The following is a 16,781-nucleotide window of genomic DNA, read 5'->3' as shown; positions in this document are numbered from 1 at the left end:
ACCTGGCAAATAGGAAAAACAACATTCAAATTTCTGTTTTAGACTGCCTTTTCTGTGATGTAGGTATGATGTATCTGGGGGGTGGTCTTAGGTTACACCCCTTCTGTGATGTATGTATGATGTTTCTGGTGGTGGTCTTGATTTACAGGGCGGCAATTTCAAAAGTCTTTATAAGGCCATGAGCGCCATTGTTCTGGGTTCCTCCTCCTTTCCTGCATGTGAGGGGAGCACCCTGTTGCAACAGATCAATAAAGATCAGGCTTACTAGCGCTTTGCTTCTCTGGTTGGCCTCTGTTATTTTCTCCTACCAACAGGGAACCTATGTAAGGACTCTATATGGGCTCTTGGATACCCCATAAGGGGAAAAGGGCAGATTTTGTTTACAACACCCTGAATGTGCGAACTGTGGAGTTCAAGCCAAACCCAACCTTCCCAGCCCTTGCAAACCTCTGATATAAGAGTTTCTAATTATATTGCACCGTTGCTTTCTTAGCCCTCAGTTGGTACGGCATGAGATTCTTAATCTCAGAGCTATGGGTTCAAGCTACGTTGGGTGGAAGATTCCTGCATTGCAGGGGGTTGAACAAAATGACCCTCACGGCCCCTTCTGATTCTATGATTCTTTCTCATGCTCTGATGATATTGCTAAACACAAAAACATATTTGTCTGCCACCACATCTCTATAAACAACGAGTTCCCAACCCAGACTTCACCACCAACCTTCTGCCCTCGAGGTGTGACCTAACCTATTTTGTGGACGATCATGTTTTGCTTGTCTTAAGTTTTATAGGCACAGAAATATGGTGTGAAAGAAACTAATGCCTGTAACCCAAATGCCAAACAGAAGGTCCAGCAAATCGAGATAAGAATCACATTAATGTAATGAGAACTCTAAGGACCATTGTGTTAGTGGTAGCAGTAATCAATTTGCGGCAGTATTTCCTCCACCACCCCTTTTATTGTTCGGCAGTCTTCTTCTTTCTTCTAATAATCCTTAAATCCGAAATAATCCAGGTCTCAAAAGGCTAAATTTGCAGACACACATCCAACAAGAACAATATTGGTGGAGACATCACAGATAGGGCCTAGGCAGCTATGCCAACAAGCTTTGACATACCGTATTTTTCGCTCTATAAGACGCACCAGACCACAAGACGCACCTAGTTTTTGGAAGAGGAAAACAAGAAAAAAAATATTCTGAATCTCAGAAGCCAGAACAGCAAGAGGGATCGCTGCGCAGCGAAAGCAGCAACCCCTCTTGCTGTTCTGGCTTCTATGATAGCTGTGCAGCCTGCATTCGCTCCATAAGACGCACACACATTTCCCCTTACTATTTAGGAGGGGGAAAGTGAGTCTTATAGAACAAAAAATACGGTAAGCCTGTGAATGGATTTGAGATGATCAGGAGTGTGAATGGTCACTGGGTATTGTGAAGGGAAGGACACAATTGCTTATCCAGGGAAGGCCTCAGCTGTTGTAGACATTTAAAGCACTAGGATACAACAAGCCATCATGGCTTCTCCTCAAAGAATCCTGGGAACTGTGGTTTGTTAAAGGTGCTGTGAGTTGTTAGGAGACCCCCCTATTCCAGGCTTCCTCAACCTCGGCCCTCCAGATGTTTTTGGCCTACAACTCCTATGATCCCTAGCTAGCAGGACCAGTGGTCAGGGATGATGGGAATTGTAGTCTCAAAACTGTTGGGATACTGCTGGGGAGACAAAGTCCACCATGGCCCCCAAGCCGCCTCCGGACGTCCATCGATCTCCCGTAGACACGCAGTATCAGCTATTAGCGACACGAGCTCCAGAAATAGCCTGCCACATTTCAGAGCCGATGCACACTCTATCAGCAGATAATGCACAGCGAAATGCCACAGGGTTCTGTCTTGGGCCCAGTCTTATTCAACATCTTTATCAACGACTTGGATGATGGACTCAAGGGCATCCTGATCAAATTTGCAGATGACACCAAACTGGGAGGGGTGGCTAACACCCCAGAGGACAGGATCACACTTCAAAACGACCTTGACAGATTAGAGAACTGGGCCAAAACAAACAAGATGAATTTTAACAGGGAGAAATGTAAAGTATTGCACTTGGGCAAAAAAAATGAGAGGCACAAATACAAGATGGGTGACACCTGGCTTGAGAGCAGTACATGTGAAAAGGATCTAGGAGTCTTGGTTGACCACAAACTTGACATGAGCCAACAGTGTGACGCTGCAGCTAAAAAAGCCAATGCAATTCTGGGCTGCATCAATAGGAGTATAGCATCTAGATCAAGGGAAGTAATAGTGCCACTGTATTCTGCTCTGGTCAGACCTCACCTGGAGTACTGTGTCCAGTTCTGGGCACCACAGTTCAAGAAGGACACTGACAAACTGGAACGTGTCCAGAGGAGGGCAACCAAAATGGTCAAAGGCCTGGAAACGATGCCTTATGAGGAACGACTAAGGGAGCTGGGCATGTTTAGCCTGGAGAAGAGGAGGTTAAGGGGTGATATGATAGCCATGTTCAAATATATAAAAGGATGTCACATAGAGGAGGGAGAAAGGTTGTTTTCTGCTGCTCCAGAGAAGCGGACACGGAGCAATGGATCCAAACTACAAGAAAGAAGATTCCACCTAAACATTAGGAAGAACTTCCTGACAGTAAGAGCTGTTTGACCGTGGAATTTGCTGCCAAGGAGTGTGGTGGAGTCTCCTACTTTGGAGGTCTTTAAGCAGAGGCTTGACAACCATATGTCAGGAGTGCTCTGATGGTGTTTCCTGCTTGCCAGGGGGTTGGACTCGATGGCCCTTGTGGTCTCTTCCAACTCTATGATTCTATGAGGTTATGCACATGCTGGGACTAAGTGAGGGTATGTGAGGACAGAAAGGTGGCCTGTCCAAGGTGTTTATAATCATGGATCTGTGATCATCCCTGTTCATTCACGTTCTGGAACATGCTACGGAATGGTTGCTTAGCACTAGGGAGGTTAGATCCTACTCAAAGCAGACCCACTGAATTTGGGAGTCCTGGGTTCATTCATTTCCATGAATCCGCTCTGAGAAGGACTAATATTGGCTACAACCCATAGTAACAACCCCCTTCCTCCCTTGTTATTCTCAGACATGCTATCACGTCTTCTTTATTCAGAGTTAACCGGCTTCAGATCTCCCTTGAAAATCTAAATACTCACCAAGTGGGCAAAGGAGGGACAAGCCGGATACCTCAGATGGATACTGAGCCGCGTAAACGCCAGCAATCATTCCGCCCATGGACATGCCAACCAGGTGGAAAGGCTTTTGGTTCAGGCCAACGCACTCAACAAACTGAAACGTGAATGAAGAGAGGTTGTATTGCTGAGAGGTTCTGGTTTTGGGACATTTTCCAAGGAAGCCCCAGGTCTCTGTAAGAACTTCTGGAGAAGACCATAAGAAGAGGAATCAGGCAAATGACCCATCTAGCCCAGTATCTTGTTCTCACAGTGGCCAAACTCACCACTCCCCTCCTTGGCAAGTGCCACTGACAGTTGGGTGGGGGTTAGGACCCCAGGTCATCAACGCAGTCCCACCCCACTGCCCTGCCAGCCAATGCTGCTCAACAGACCTGGTTTGTACCCTAGGGACGCGGGTGGCGCTGTGGTCTAAACCACAGAGCCTAGGGCTTGCCGATTGGAAGGTCGGCGGTTCAAATCCCTGTGACTGCCAACCTAGCAGTTTGAAAGCACGTCAAAGTGCAAGTAGATAAATAGGTACCACTCTGGCAGAAAGGTAAACAGCGTTTCCATGTGCTGCTCTGGTTCGCCAGAAGCGGCTTAGTCGTGCTGGCCACATGACCCGGAAGCTGTACACTGGCTCCCTCAGCCAATAAAGCGAGATGAGCGCTGCAACCCCAGAGTCATCCACAACTGGACCTAATGGTCAGGGGTCCCTTTACCTTTACCTTTCAGTAACCACAGTCAACTGCAATGCTTCCTTTTTGGTCAGGGAACATCTCTCCCTCACACCACCACCACACCACACAAAAAGAGGCCATCTTCTCACAACCTCTCACTTCCCAGGTTTCAAGGCACACCTGAGAACAGCTGGACCATACCTGGTGTATCTTTTTAGCTTGATCAACTGCCGCGTAACTGTCTCTCAGCAAACATGTGGTTTCACCGTGACCAGGCATGTCAAGGCAGACCAGGTGGAGGTCCTTCGGAAGGAACTGGGAAAGGATGTCAAATCAGCGATGACGCCAAGGAATCAAAGCAATAATAGCTGATGTTCTTTGTTGTCAAAGAACACCCTGATGTTTCTCCAGTATAAGTGTATAAATGTTGCACAGAGTCCTGAGCGGGAGGCCATTAAATAGTGGCAAAATAGGAGAGTGGACAGCTCTTATTAAGCCGTAGGGTTAATTTAGCCCTGTCCTCTAGCACATTGCACTGGGTGGAATGATCTCCCACACTAGCCCAACTGAAACAAATCACAATTGTGGAAAAGTACAGGACTCCCCTGCCCCCCCAGCACAATATGTCTTGCACTAGCCTTGATTTGGCAACCATGGTTGCCTGAATAGAAGGGCAGAAACATACTTTGATTGTATTTAACCATATGTCCTTGTTGAAAGCCAATCCATGAAGAATCAACACAGATGGCTGGAGTCCGGGTTCCCCTCGGCAGAAGTAGCAGAACCTGTAGCCCTCGTGCTCAACATAATTCACTGCCACACCCCTTTTCTGACGTTTGTACCTAAAAGCAGAAAGAGAAGCAAAATGAACGGACAAAGTATTTTCATCTGGAGGGATGTTTTTGCAGTGGCTTCCAATTAAAGTAGGGGCTTTAGGATTTCTGCAGCTCTGCTGCTTGCATCGGATTGCCCATCTGCAAAATGGGTATAATTCAGCCCAGCCGTCAAACCAGTTGTTTTCCTGGGCATTTGGGCAGTGATTGGCTGTTTCTATTCTATGTTGATGTATTTTTTATTTTTGTCTTTTATCCTCATTGTAAATCCATTGGGGACTTCTTTTGTGAGAATGTTCAGGGACGCAGGAGAAGATATATTGTTTATTGATATCCTTCCTAACTTTCGTTAGCAAGTTCCTTCACATAGCAGAGTTTACATTCCCCTTTTACATGCACAGCAGATAGCTGGTTGCAGGCTTGTGTAAGACTCTCACTATCATACAATTCAGTATTGGATTGTATGTTCCTCATAAGTTCCCTTTTATCCCTCTTAAAAGAATAAAGACATGGCAATCTTATTTAAAGTCAAGAAAAGAAGTTTACTCGCATCAGTTCACAGTTGGATCCCTGAAGGCAGACTTCGTTACAAATATGTACTTGTGGATCTACCCCATATGGGGGGTTAATCCCAGAGCATCTGCTAGCTGAGAAGGTGCAAATGTCATAAACCTAACCTAAACCTAAGACATGGAAATCATTCCATATACCCTCCTAGAGATACACTCACCATATCATGATCCTGGATAGTTTTGCCCTAGGCAGCAGGTGGCACACTGTGACAAGGGTCAGTGCAGAGATTAATCCAGCGATGCTCACAATCTTCAAGAATATATTGGCCATGCTGGGTAGCCAAACGCTCTTCTTTGCTGCCTGTACAAATAAAAGAATTGGGTAATAGTTCAAGTGAATATGGTCAATTATTATGGGAGGGAAAGAAAGCAGTGTATTAAAATTAAGGTTCGCCACCTAAATGTCTTGTGCTGTTAGATGTTTCTTCAAAAGAGAGGCAAGGAAGAATAGTACCAGGAGTATACAGTGGTACCTCGGGTTACATATGCTTCAGGTTACATACGCTTCAGGTTACAGACTCCGCTAACCTAGAAATAGTATCTTGGGTTAAGAACTTTGCTTCAGGATAAGAACAGAAATCGTGCTCCGGCAGCACGGCAGCAGCAGGAGGCCCCATTAGCAAAAGTGGTACCTCAGGTTAAGAACAGTTTCAGGTTAAGTATGGACCTCCGGAACGAATTAAATATTAAATATTATTTTCTCTCTTTTTTTTGTAATTGTTGATTTGTTTTCCTTTTTTGGTTATGTATATGAAACTTAATAAAAAGAATTTAAAAACAACAACAACAAAAGCAACAAAAAAATAGCCACAAAAACAAAAACCCAAAATAAATAGCAAAAACAAACAGACCTCAGCATAACACTCAAAACGGAAGTGTGGCACCCAAATCGGAAGCATAACACATTCGGCTTCCGAAGAAAGTTCGCAAACTGGAACGCTTACTTCCAGGTTTGCAGTGTTTGGGTTTCAAGTTGTTTGAGTACCAAGGCATTTGAGACCTAAGGTACCACTGTAATAACCATCTGTATAGACAAAACTTTACCATACTTGTTTTAGATCCCAGTACACTTTACACGCAACAGAAAAGTTGCTTCCAAGAATACAGTGCATTCAAAGAAACCTGAACACTCATGTTTTCCCATCAAAATAATTTAAATCTGTCAGCATTTCAATTTCTAGGATGCCTGTAAATCTACTGTTCTTAAAACCTACCCCATCATACAACAAACATATTAGCAGTGCCATTTTTCTAAAAAAAGGGGTGCCAGAACTCACCATGAACACCTCCTTTGTTCTCTTAGAATGAGTGCCAGAACTGAGTTCCACTGAGTTCCAGCTGGAAAAAAAGCTGTGCATATTAGCAAAACATTGTTCACAAAGATTTCAGATTTTGCTCCTGAAATGCTATGCTGTATGATAAAGCTAAATCTTCTGAAAACACTAGCTGAAGGCCAACAGCATGTGGAAAGCCACAGGTTTCCCATCCCTGCTTTAGACAAAATAACAATGCGTCTTAAAATACTCCGTTCTAAAATGCCTGCTCCTATAGGGAAACAAAACCATGAGTGGATGAGATCTAGCTGCTTGTAAACAAGTATTACCTGCTTTATCATGCATATTAAAGAATAAAAAAACCCATAGCTATACAACCACTTCAAGCAGAAACAGAAGACTAGCAAAATTAGACTCTTCCAACAATACATCTGAAACAACCCACTCATGTAGACCAAACTTTATTTCCAGTCAAAGCAATTGAGAAATATAATACTTACTACCAGATTGAGACCGTATTGCCCAGGATACAGCCACTGGCAAAGATTCAAGTCACCAGTGCTTCCCCGAGAGGGTTATAGTTTAATTATGAGGGCTAGGCAGCTGCTCACTCTAATTAGCAATCAGCCAATATTCCAGTTTTGCTCAATAGAACATGAGTTACCAGAGTATGCACCTTGTCACAAATTATTTGACTAACATATTGAACTTCTTAATTGCTTTCAGGCTCTCTTTAAATAAAACTTAGGCCGTCAAGTCTAGATTATTTTACAGAAATTGCCAGCACAGGGGGTTTGTCCCCATCAAGGGGAAAAGATTAGAAAATTAACGTGGGTAACAAAATAAAAAACCATGTGAATGAATGCATAGTCAAAGCCAGTGCAGATCCAACAAATAGATAGTGGATCCCAATAGTCAAAATGAATGAAATAATGAACCAAATTTGCTCTCCAAAATACCAGGTTGCCCAAAGCAGAGATCACCCTGGAACACACCTTATCATACTGCTGATACATAGCTTTCCCTGCATTTCTTAAAATAAATATTCTGAGAAGTAGCAGCCACTGTTCATCACTATAGCAGAAGAAGAAGAAGAAGAAGAAGAAGAAGAAGAAGAAGAAGAAGAAGAAGAAGAGGAGGAGGAGGAGGAGGAGGAGGAGGAGTCTGGATTTGATATCCCGCTTTATCACTACCCTAATGCGTCTCAAAGCGGCTAACATTCTCCTTTCCCTTCCTCCCCCACAACAAACACTCTGTGAGATGAGTGGGGCTGAGAGACTTCAAAGAAGTGTGACTGGCCCAAGGTCACCCAGCAGCTGCATGTGGAGGAGCGGAGACGCGAACCCGGTTCCCCAGATTACGAGACTACAGCTCTTAACCACTACACCACACTGGCTCTCCATACCTACAAACATACCTACAAAAGCACTTTTCTTCAGATGATGGAAACACACACAAAGACTGGGGTGGGGTGAGCTTGTAGCCTTTTCCAGCCAGATGACTTCCTAATGTTTTGGCACTGTAGTCAAAAACATCTGGAAGCCCCCGGGTTGAGGACGCTTGGCTTAAAGTATTTGCCCTGCTCAGACACTTGATCTTTTAACTGCTGTTGCAGTTTCCTGAATTATCCAGACTCAGTTACTCAATATTATGGTTTTTCTTTTTCTTTTCTAGGATCAAATCCTGCAACAAATACATTTATTTCACCATGGACAACATCTGGGGACCCAAGATTGAATAACATGGCTCTAGGTGACCTATGTGGTAGAGGCAGTACAGTAGTATTTGTCAAAATCAGCTATGTTCTTTTCCCCATGGTTTGGAAAAAGGAGAATAATCTGTTAAAATAAGGCCCACATTTTCGTCATATGTGGTAACCCCCATCAGTTACAGATAGGTGACCGTGTTGGTCTGCCATAGTCAAAATAAAAAAATTCCTTCCAGTAGCACCTTAAAGACCAACTAAGTTAGTTCTTGGTATGAGCTTTCGTGTGCATGCACACTTCTTCAGATATATGTGTATCTGAAGAAGTGTGCATGCACACGAAAGCTCATACCAAGAACTAACTTAGTTGGTCTTTAAGGTGCTACTGGAAGGAATTTTTTTATTTTAACCCCCATCAGGTCTAACTGGCCTGTAGTTGCCTTCTGATGACAAGATCCATCAGCCCCAGGAAGCAGAAGCAGTTGTCTCCTTGCACAGGAATCCCAGTAAGATTATTTGTCAGAGCAGCCATCTGCTGACATCCAGTGCTGGATTTACGTATAAGCTAAACAAGCTATAGCTTAGCCCCCCCCCCATTTTTTTAAAAGTAAAACAAACCTGGGTGTACATTTCCGTAATATAAGATAAAAAACAAATAAAATAAAACCTACATACAGCAACAGTGTTTTGCATTGTACATGGACCTATTAGGTCCATAAATTACCATATAGCATATATTCAACACAAAAAACAGCGACAATTTTTTGTTGACAAAAGACAGCTGGACATATAAAGGGCCCCATTACCTTCAGTCGTTTAGGGCCTCATCAAACCTAAATCCGGGCCTGCTGAGATCCATCAGTTAATCTCCATAACAAAGGGAAGACACTGAGCAACCTTGCCAGAATTTTATTAACAAATTCTAAATTGTTCCCAGGTCTTTCTTATGCCACCTTCAGTTGTAGAAACCCCATTCACACAAATCTTAAGAGCCAAGGCTCCCAAGTTGAATTTCTGAAAATGTTTCCCGGATAGTAGCCTGCAGGCATATTTTAAATCTCATAGATCATCTGCGTAAGCTGCCACAAAATGTTCTGGGTGCAATTTGATCCTTCTTCAGTCCTTTGGAAAAGATTCTCTTCCTGCCATCCTGTGTTGTGATTTCTGCTGTGATTGTTTTGCTTCAGGGCCTTTTTTTGGTATGCTACTGTAGATTTTGTTTGGATTGCCTCTCTCCATATGAAGCAACCTGAACCCTGCAGTCATCATTTGAGGTCCTTCTTCATCTACCTCCTCCACCAGAGGCCTCTATAAGACAGCAACACAAGAACGGGCCTTTCCTGTGGTGACTCCCTGCTTGTGGAATGCTTTCCCCAGGGAGGTTCGCCTGGCACCTTCGTTGCATATCTTTAGGCAACAGGCAACAACATTCCTCTTCTCCCAGGCCTTTGTTGTTGTTTAGTCGTTTAGTCGGGTCCGACTCTTCATGACCCCATGGACCAGAGCACGCCTCCCGCACTTTGGTCAAACTCATGTTTGTAGCTTCGAGAACACTGTCCACCCATCTCGTCCTCTATCATCCCCTTCTCCTTGTGCCCTCCATCTTTCCCAACCTCAGGGTCTTTTCCAGGGAGTCTTCTCTTCTCATGAGGTGGCCAAAGTATTGGAGCCTCAGCTTCACGATTTGTCCTTCCACTGAGTACTCAGGGCCCACCTATGGCTAATTAAAGAAACGACAGCCTTTTGAACTAAGTGTGTGTGTTGTTTTTATTTGTTACTATGTTACGTTGTGGGAAAATGATTGCTTGTACATGAGAGCATGAGCAAAGTTCTTATTGTTGCAAGGTGATTTCATAGCTAGAAGCATCCTTGGAGCATGAACAGCGCGTGAACAGCTCGTGCTGTCCTATATGATTGGCTAACGTAGCATGGCCTGATGCTCGAACGGTCTAGTACGAAGGTCCTTATCTGCTGGCTGAGAACAAATTGCTTGCTTGTATTTTGTATCTTTCTGATTTCACACAATAAAAGCTGTGCTGCATTAGCCCTAGGAGCAGCCATATTTCGGAACCTATCATGGTGTGAGACTGATTTTTCTTTGGATGCCGAGCTGCAACTCGACAATTGGTGCCCCGTGTGACTGCCTTCGGACTTCACGTTGTTTTTCATTATTCAGCACTCACCAACACGTCGTTCATCCACGTAGTGGATCCCTGGTGAGTGCTCCCGTGTGATTTCTTTCGGACTTCATGCTGTTTTACAACGTTCAGCCTCACCTCGCCTGGCAAGGGCTGCAGACGCGTCGTTCATCCACGTAGTGGATCCCTGGTGAGAGCTCCCGTGTGAATGTGATTCTGGACTACGTTACGGACTTATCAGCACTTATCTCCGCCCGGACAGGGCAAAAGGCGCCTCCCTCATCCTCCTAAGGATCCCTCCGGTAAGTGCTCCCTGCTCTTTTTGCAACTCTTGCAATCATGGGAAAGTCTCTCTCTGCACCACAGAAAATTTTTTTTAAAGACCTTAAATTCCTTTTGGCCAGTAACAACCTTGCTGTTCGGAAAGCTGACCTTAAGTCCCTTATAAAAGCCCTGGACACTCACTGTCCCTGGTTCCCCCAGGACGGAAATTGGGAGTTAGACGATTGGAAAAAAATTGGACACTTCTTTCAAAATCATCCTCAGATTGATGTCAAGGTTTTGCATGCCTGGTGTAACGTCTACAAAGCTATGTCGTGCTTAACTCCTTCAAACATTCTTCTGGCTGCTGCAACAGCTTCTTCGCCCGCCCTCCCGGCTCCCGCTTTGCCTGCCTCAAACCTACCTCCTAAACCGCCGGACATTTTCCCTTCGGCTCCTCCTGTCACTCCCCTGCATTCTTCAAATTCTGCAGCACCCCGCTCTTCTACCTCCTCCACCCAAGGCATTTGGCACAGCTCCTACCATTCTTCTTCAAAAATCTCTCCGTGCCGCCGCTCCGTTGCTGCCTTTTGATGCTGATACTCCAAATCTCTTTCCTGTGATTGCTCCTGCACCCCCAGCCCCCGTCATGCTGACCCAAACCGATGTTCTCGATGGGCTGACGGGAGGAGGAAATTTTCTTCCTATTGCCCAACAGTTGGCCCTTGATCCTATGTATTGGGCAGCCACCACAGCCTCAGCTCAGGAGGCTTTGGCCTCTATCCCTGATGACAAGAATGAGCGCAATGGCCGGTGGGGGAGCATCAGACAGGGCCCTGCAAAGCTCTATGGACAATTTGTTGATCGCTTGTATAATACCTTCAAGTGGCAAGTTCAGGACCTGGCAGCACAAGAACCGATTGTACGCCAGCTTGTGTTTGATAATGCAAATGAGCACTGTACGCAAGAGCTGCGCCTTCTAATGGCAACATCAAATATAGCCATTGCTGATATGCTTAAAGCCTGCCAGTCAGTGGGCACTGCTAGCCACGGCCTGCTAGCCACGGCCTTGTCCTCCGCCGTGTCCCAAATTCCTGCAAAGGCTACAACCTGTTGGATTGACAATGGCTAAGGAAAAAATCCAGCGGACTTTACCTATTACGTACCTGGGACACAAGCTGACAGCATCTGCAGCCATTCCAGTTACGCCTCAACTACAGTTTCCTGATCATCTTAAACTGGTGGATTTACAACAAATTCTTGGACAGCTGAATTGGATAAAGAGTTATTTGGACCTGCCCACCTCCACTTTGTCTCCACTATTTTCTGCCCTTAAAGGACATAAGGATCCAGCGGACAAGATCACAGTCACCTCTGCAATGGAAGAGGCTCTTCCACAGCTGTTCCAGTGTTTCCTGGCACGCTGAAAGGCCATCTTCACCCCTACTGCATTGGCCCCCCTTTTCCCTGGGAAGCCACTTCAACCACCAAACATCATTACAGTTTTGCTGCCTCCTAATAGCAACCATCCCATCTGTGTCATCACGTTTCGTTGGGCTTGGACTTTTGACTCAGCAGTGCACGGAGCAGTACATGAGGCCTATTTACAGCAAATGGGCTCCTGTATCTGCAGAAATGGCTGTGTGGTTTCTTCTGGATTGTGGTTTTTACATGCCAATAATCGAGCCACGAAATATCACGCAGGTTGCTCGGAAACAGCCATTGGACTAATTTACCATTCTCATCCTTATTGGCATCACTTGGATTTTACCCCCCCCAGATTTTTTTTTCTTTTCTCCTCCCTCAGGAGTCCTGCCCTATGATGTGTTCCCCTGAGCATGTACAGAGGGCTGTCTTGGCACTATTGTGGACTCTTGGCAAGGGAGGGGGTGAGGGGTTTTTAGTGTGTTCCAGTTGTTTCATTCTTGTGCTTTGGCATGGTTCCTGGACAGAAAGCAAGTTGCAAGACAATGGGCTCTGTTCTCGACCTTGTTGCAATCTTTTTGGTTACAGCAAGTGGAATATGCTTGAAGCGAAAAAAATATGCTTGGCTAGTGCCCTTTTAGCTGCTGAGAAAAATGATTTTGAAAAGCTTTAAAAAGCTTTGAGGTGTTTTTTTTTTTTGGTGGTGGTATTCTAGCATTCCAGTAAATGCTTCATATAAGATTAGCAATAATATGAAGGACAATCGCATAAGATTACCTCCTGTATTTCTATCGCTTGTAGAATTAGCTCCTTATTGTTTTCATTTTAATCATAATAGCAAAAAAAAAAAAAAATGTAGGTCATTATCCATATTGTAATTGGACATATGAATACATTAATGGATCTTCTTGTTTTCTTAATGTTACCACTATGAGTGATAGGCCAAAGGTTTTAATTAATAATGTCACAACTTACATGACCTATGAACAACAAGCTGCGTGTCGAGACTTTTATGTTTGGTTCGACTGGATGAGAAAGAGCAGCAGAACTACATGTTTGCTTCAATCTGATTTATGGTTATTTTGTGGCACACGTGCCTACAAAGAAATCCCCTCTGCCTTTTCTGGTACCTGCACGTTAGGTATAGTGGTACCCTTGGTGTATAAAATAGATAAGCTCCCAGCGGTCCGTTTGCGTAACAGAAGGGAAGTACAATCACCTATTTCTCAATATACAGGAACAGCCATCTCTAGGTCCCTTCTGCCTTCTTTAGGTGCAGCCATGAATTACCGTGATTTGCATAAATTGGCAAACTGGACAGAAAATTTGTTTAATTCCACCATTTTGGCTTTAAAAATGATTAACAAAGAAATATCAGAAATAAGAAATGTAGTTCTTCAACATCATTATGCTTTAGATGTGATCCTTGCTTCTAAAGGTGGAATTTGTGCCTTAATTCATTCTCATTGCTGCATGTATATAACTGATCAATCGACCAATATCTCTGCTACTATTGATCATATGGAACAAATGATAGCCCATAATCCTTTGAATCCACCTGAAGGTTTTGATCCATGGGATTGCTTATTTTCTTGGTTGCTGTCAGGGGTTCAGGAGCAGAGACGCAGAGAAGGGAGGAAACAGAGAGCGAGGGGGAGGAATACGAAGGAGGGATGAGTGGGGATGACGACCCGAGATCCCCGAGCCTGTCCAGTGAGTCCGGGGATTCCCAGAAGGGAGCGCCAGCGGTCAGAGCAAGGGGGGAGAGCAGGGGGAAACCCCAGGAAGAAGGACCCAGAGACGTTAAGGAGAGGCGCAGGAGATGGAGCAAGGCTAGGGTATTAAGCTGGTGTGCTAGAGGCGGAAACTCAGACGGATCTTCGCCGGCCTGACATAGAAGACGTAGGGCTGCACATTGCAGTTTGAAAATGGAACCTGTATAACGTGAACGCTGGTAGCGTGGTCCTATGTGAGCTGGGACTGGGTAGCAGCCCTGACAGTTGCCTAATGGATTATGGTTAAGAAATATATTATTGATTGTAATTGCATGTATTGCTGGCTTCATTATGGTGTGTTGTTGCATTCAATGCATACCCTCTTTGATTTCCCAATGCACTGCATGGTGGTACCGACCACGGCCCACCACAGGGGTTACAAGAGGAATTTATGTTGCAAAGTGTAGACGCTTAGGCAATGAAGTGTACGATTTGGACTAATGGTCCCTCTTTTCCTCTAATAATATAAACAAGAAAAGGGGACATGTGGGAAAATGATTGCTTGTACATGAGAGCATGAGCAAAGTTCTTATTGTTGCAAGGTGATTTCATAGCTAGAAGCATCCTTGGAGCATGAACAGCGCGTGAACAGCTCGTGCTGTCCTATATGATTGGCTAACGTAGCATGGCCTGATGCTCGAACGGTCTAGTACGAAGGTCCTTATCTGCTGGCTGAGAACAAATTGCTTGCTTGTATTTTGTATCTTTCTGATTTCACACAATAAAAGCTGTGCTGCATTAGCCCTAGGAGCAACCATATTTCGGAACCTATCATGGTGTGAGACTGATTTTTCTTTGGATGCCGAGCTGCAACTCGACATTACGTATTTTTGTGTTTTTATGTTGTAAACCACCCTGTGTTCCTCAGATGAAGGGTAGTATAGAAACAACAGCAACAACACCCTATTATATAAATAAACTGTAACAACAACAAATCTTGTTTCTTCCTCTCCAATTCCAAATGCTCATATTTTTGTTATTCCTTTGTTTATGCAATTTCTCAGGTTCTCTGATGTTTTCCAAATAGATCATTGTTCCTTTTGCTGTGATTTCTTTTGAGATGAAGATAAGCTCAGAGCTGGCTCTTTGATTAGGAAGAGTGTTGCAGTTGCCTCAGGCGGCAGCTGCTAATGAATAGGGACAAGATTTGTAGGATAGAGCTGTGCATATCACATGGCTTGCCTTGCATCCACTATACTAGTTTGCTGCCTGCAAGAGGCCACTATTCCTTCTTCAGTGTTGATATAAGAATCAAGCACCAGTCCATCCCGCTTCTGTGCATGTAATAAGTGGGACTGCCCTCATCTTGCCCCTCACCTCAGGTGGCAAAATGTCTTGGGCCATCCCAGGTAAACTTAAAAATACCCCCAATTCCCCTAAGTTTTCAAAGTACAATGGTACCTTGGGTTAAGTACTTAATTCGTTCCAGAGATCCGTTCTTAACCTGAAACTGTTCTTAACCTGAAGCACCACTTTAGCAAATGGGGCCTCCCGCTGCCGCCGCGCCGCCGGAGCATGATTTCTGTTCTCATCCTGAAGCAAAGTCCTTAACCTGAAGCACTATTTCTGGGTTAGCGGAGTCTGTAACCTGAAGTGTATGTAACCCGAGGTACCACTGTATACTGAGAGCACACAGGAACCCTACAGTTTAAACTGGTTTTACAATATTCAGTTGTTTCTTCCATTACCTGACCAGGTGTTCATTTCTCCAAGAGGAAGTGATGATTCCATTTCCAATATGGACCCAATTTATTCATTGGTGATGCAATCTGTTGAAGAGTGATCTCACCCAAAGCAATTCCTTGGCAGGCATTATTATGTAGCAATAAGTGTTGCTTACTTGATTTAGCATTTATATTAAACTTTGTGCTGTTCGCCTGAAGAGTGGCAAAGCCACTGGAGGAAGTAGATAAACATACAACTTGCATGTGCTATTTTCTATGTATAGATGCAAATTTATGAATTGACAACATATCTCACCATTGCGGGGAAGACGGAGACCCCATTTGCCCATTTAAAGCACTCTCATGTCACTGAGCATTCATGGCTTTCCCCAAAGGATTCCTGATATGTGTAAGGTAATTTGTTAAGGGTGGGGGAAATTGGAGACTCCTCCATTACCTTCACAGACCTACAATCCACAGAGTGATTTAAGAGTCAACCGCTCTTCCCAGGGAACTCTGGGAATTGTAGCTTTGTGAGGGGAATAGAGGTCTCCAGACAATTCTCAGGGGAGAAGGGGAAGCCATGGCTGTTCAAAGTGGTATGATACAAGGTATAAATGTGATTTACGAGAAGCAGAAGGCTAGTCTAATAATTAATGGTGTCAGGACAGAATGCTTTCCAGTGGAGAAGGGCACCAGACAAGGGTGTCCTCTCACCTTTACTTTTTATATTGACATTAGAAATATTGTTGTCGGAAATAAGGAAAGTCAAAGAGATTATAGGAATAACATTGGGAAAAGAGGTTTTTAAGATCAGGGCCTTTGCGGATGATATTTTGTTAACAACAGAAGAACCAGAAGCAAGTATTGCTAAAGCAATAAAGATAATATATGACTTTGGCAAGGTGTCTGGCTTTAAAATGAATATGGAAAAGACAAAACTTATGGTAAAAAATATGCAAGAACAAAAGCAAAAAGAACTGCAGGAAAAGGTTGGCTTACAGATTCCTGCTAGGTGAAAGTCACAAACTATACCCACAAAGGAGGAATAGATTTGTAAACTAAATGAATATTTAATTTTGGCAAAATTAACTGCTATAATAAGAAATCAGTCAAATCAAAAATTAAAAAAGGAGTGGAAATGTTTTGACGAATATATGGCAAAATAATTGCCCAAAAAAAGATACGCTAATATGCCTAGATTAAAATGTGAAGTATTGGATGGAAGAAAAATTAGTAAGGAAAGATAATAAGA

General features: G+C 43.9%; 1 protein-coding gene across 2 annotated transcripts in view; it reads right to left on the bottom strand.

Annotated features, from left to right (window-relative positions):
• LOC309525064 (monoacylglycerol lipase ABHD6-like) overlaps positions 1 to 7,579 on the bottom strand; it is a 42,560-nt gene extending 34,981 nt beyond the window's left edge. The window contains exons 1-4 of one of the 2 annotated variants that reach the window (XM_082210422.1): positions 7,059 to 7,579; positions 5,443 to 5,585; positions 4,565 to 4,721; positions 4,081 to 4,194 (exon numbers count right to left, since the gene is read on the bottom strand). In XM_082210422.1, the coding sequence (XP_082066548.1) occupies positions 4,081 to 4,194; positions 4,565 to 4,721; positions 5,443 to 5,555 (384 nt within the window). In that variant the 5' untranslated portion in view covers positions 5,556 to 5,585; positions 7,059 to 7,579. Of the gene's footprint in view, positions 1 to 4,080; positions 4,195 to 4,564; positions 4,722 to 5,442; positions 5,586 to 6,561; positions 6,987 to 7,058 lie in introns of those variants that run through there. The other variant, XM_082210421.1, reaches the window with a different exon arrangement.
• Between the last annotated feature and the right edge of the window lie 9,202 nt (positions 7,580 to 16,781).

This window comes from Podarcis vaucheri (genome assembly GCF_965113315.1).
Source record: "Podarcis vaucheri genome assembly, chromosome: 2".
In the NCBI taxonomy this organism is placed as follows: domain Eukaryota; kingdom Metazoa; phylum Chordata; class Lepidosauria; order Squamata; family Lacertidae; genus Podarcis; species Podarcis vaucheri.
Note: the sequence above shows the minus strand (reverse complement) of the source record. Positions and strands in the feature narration are given on the sequence as shown.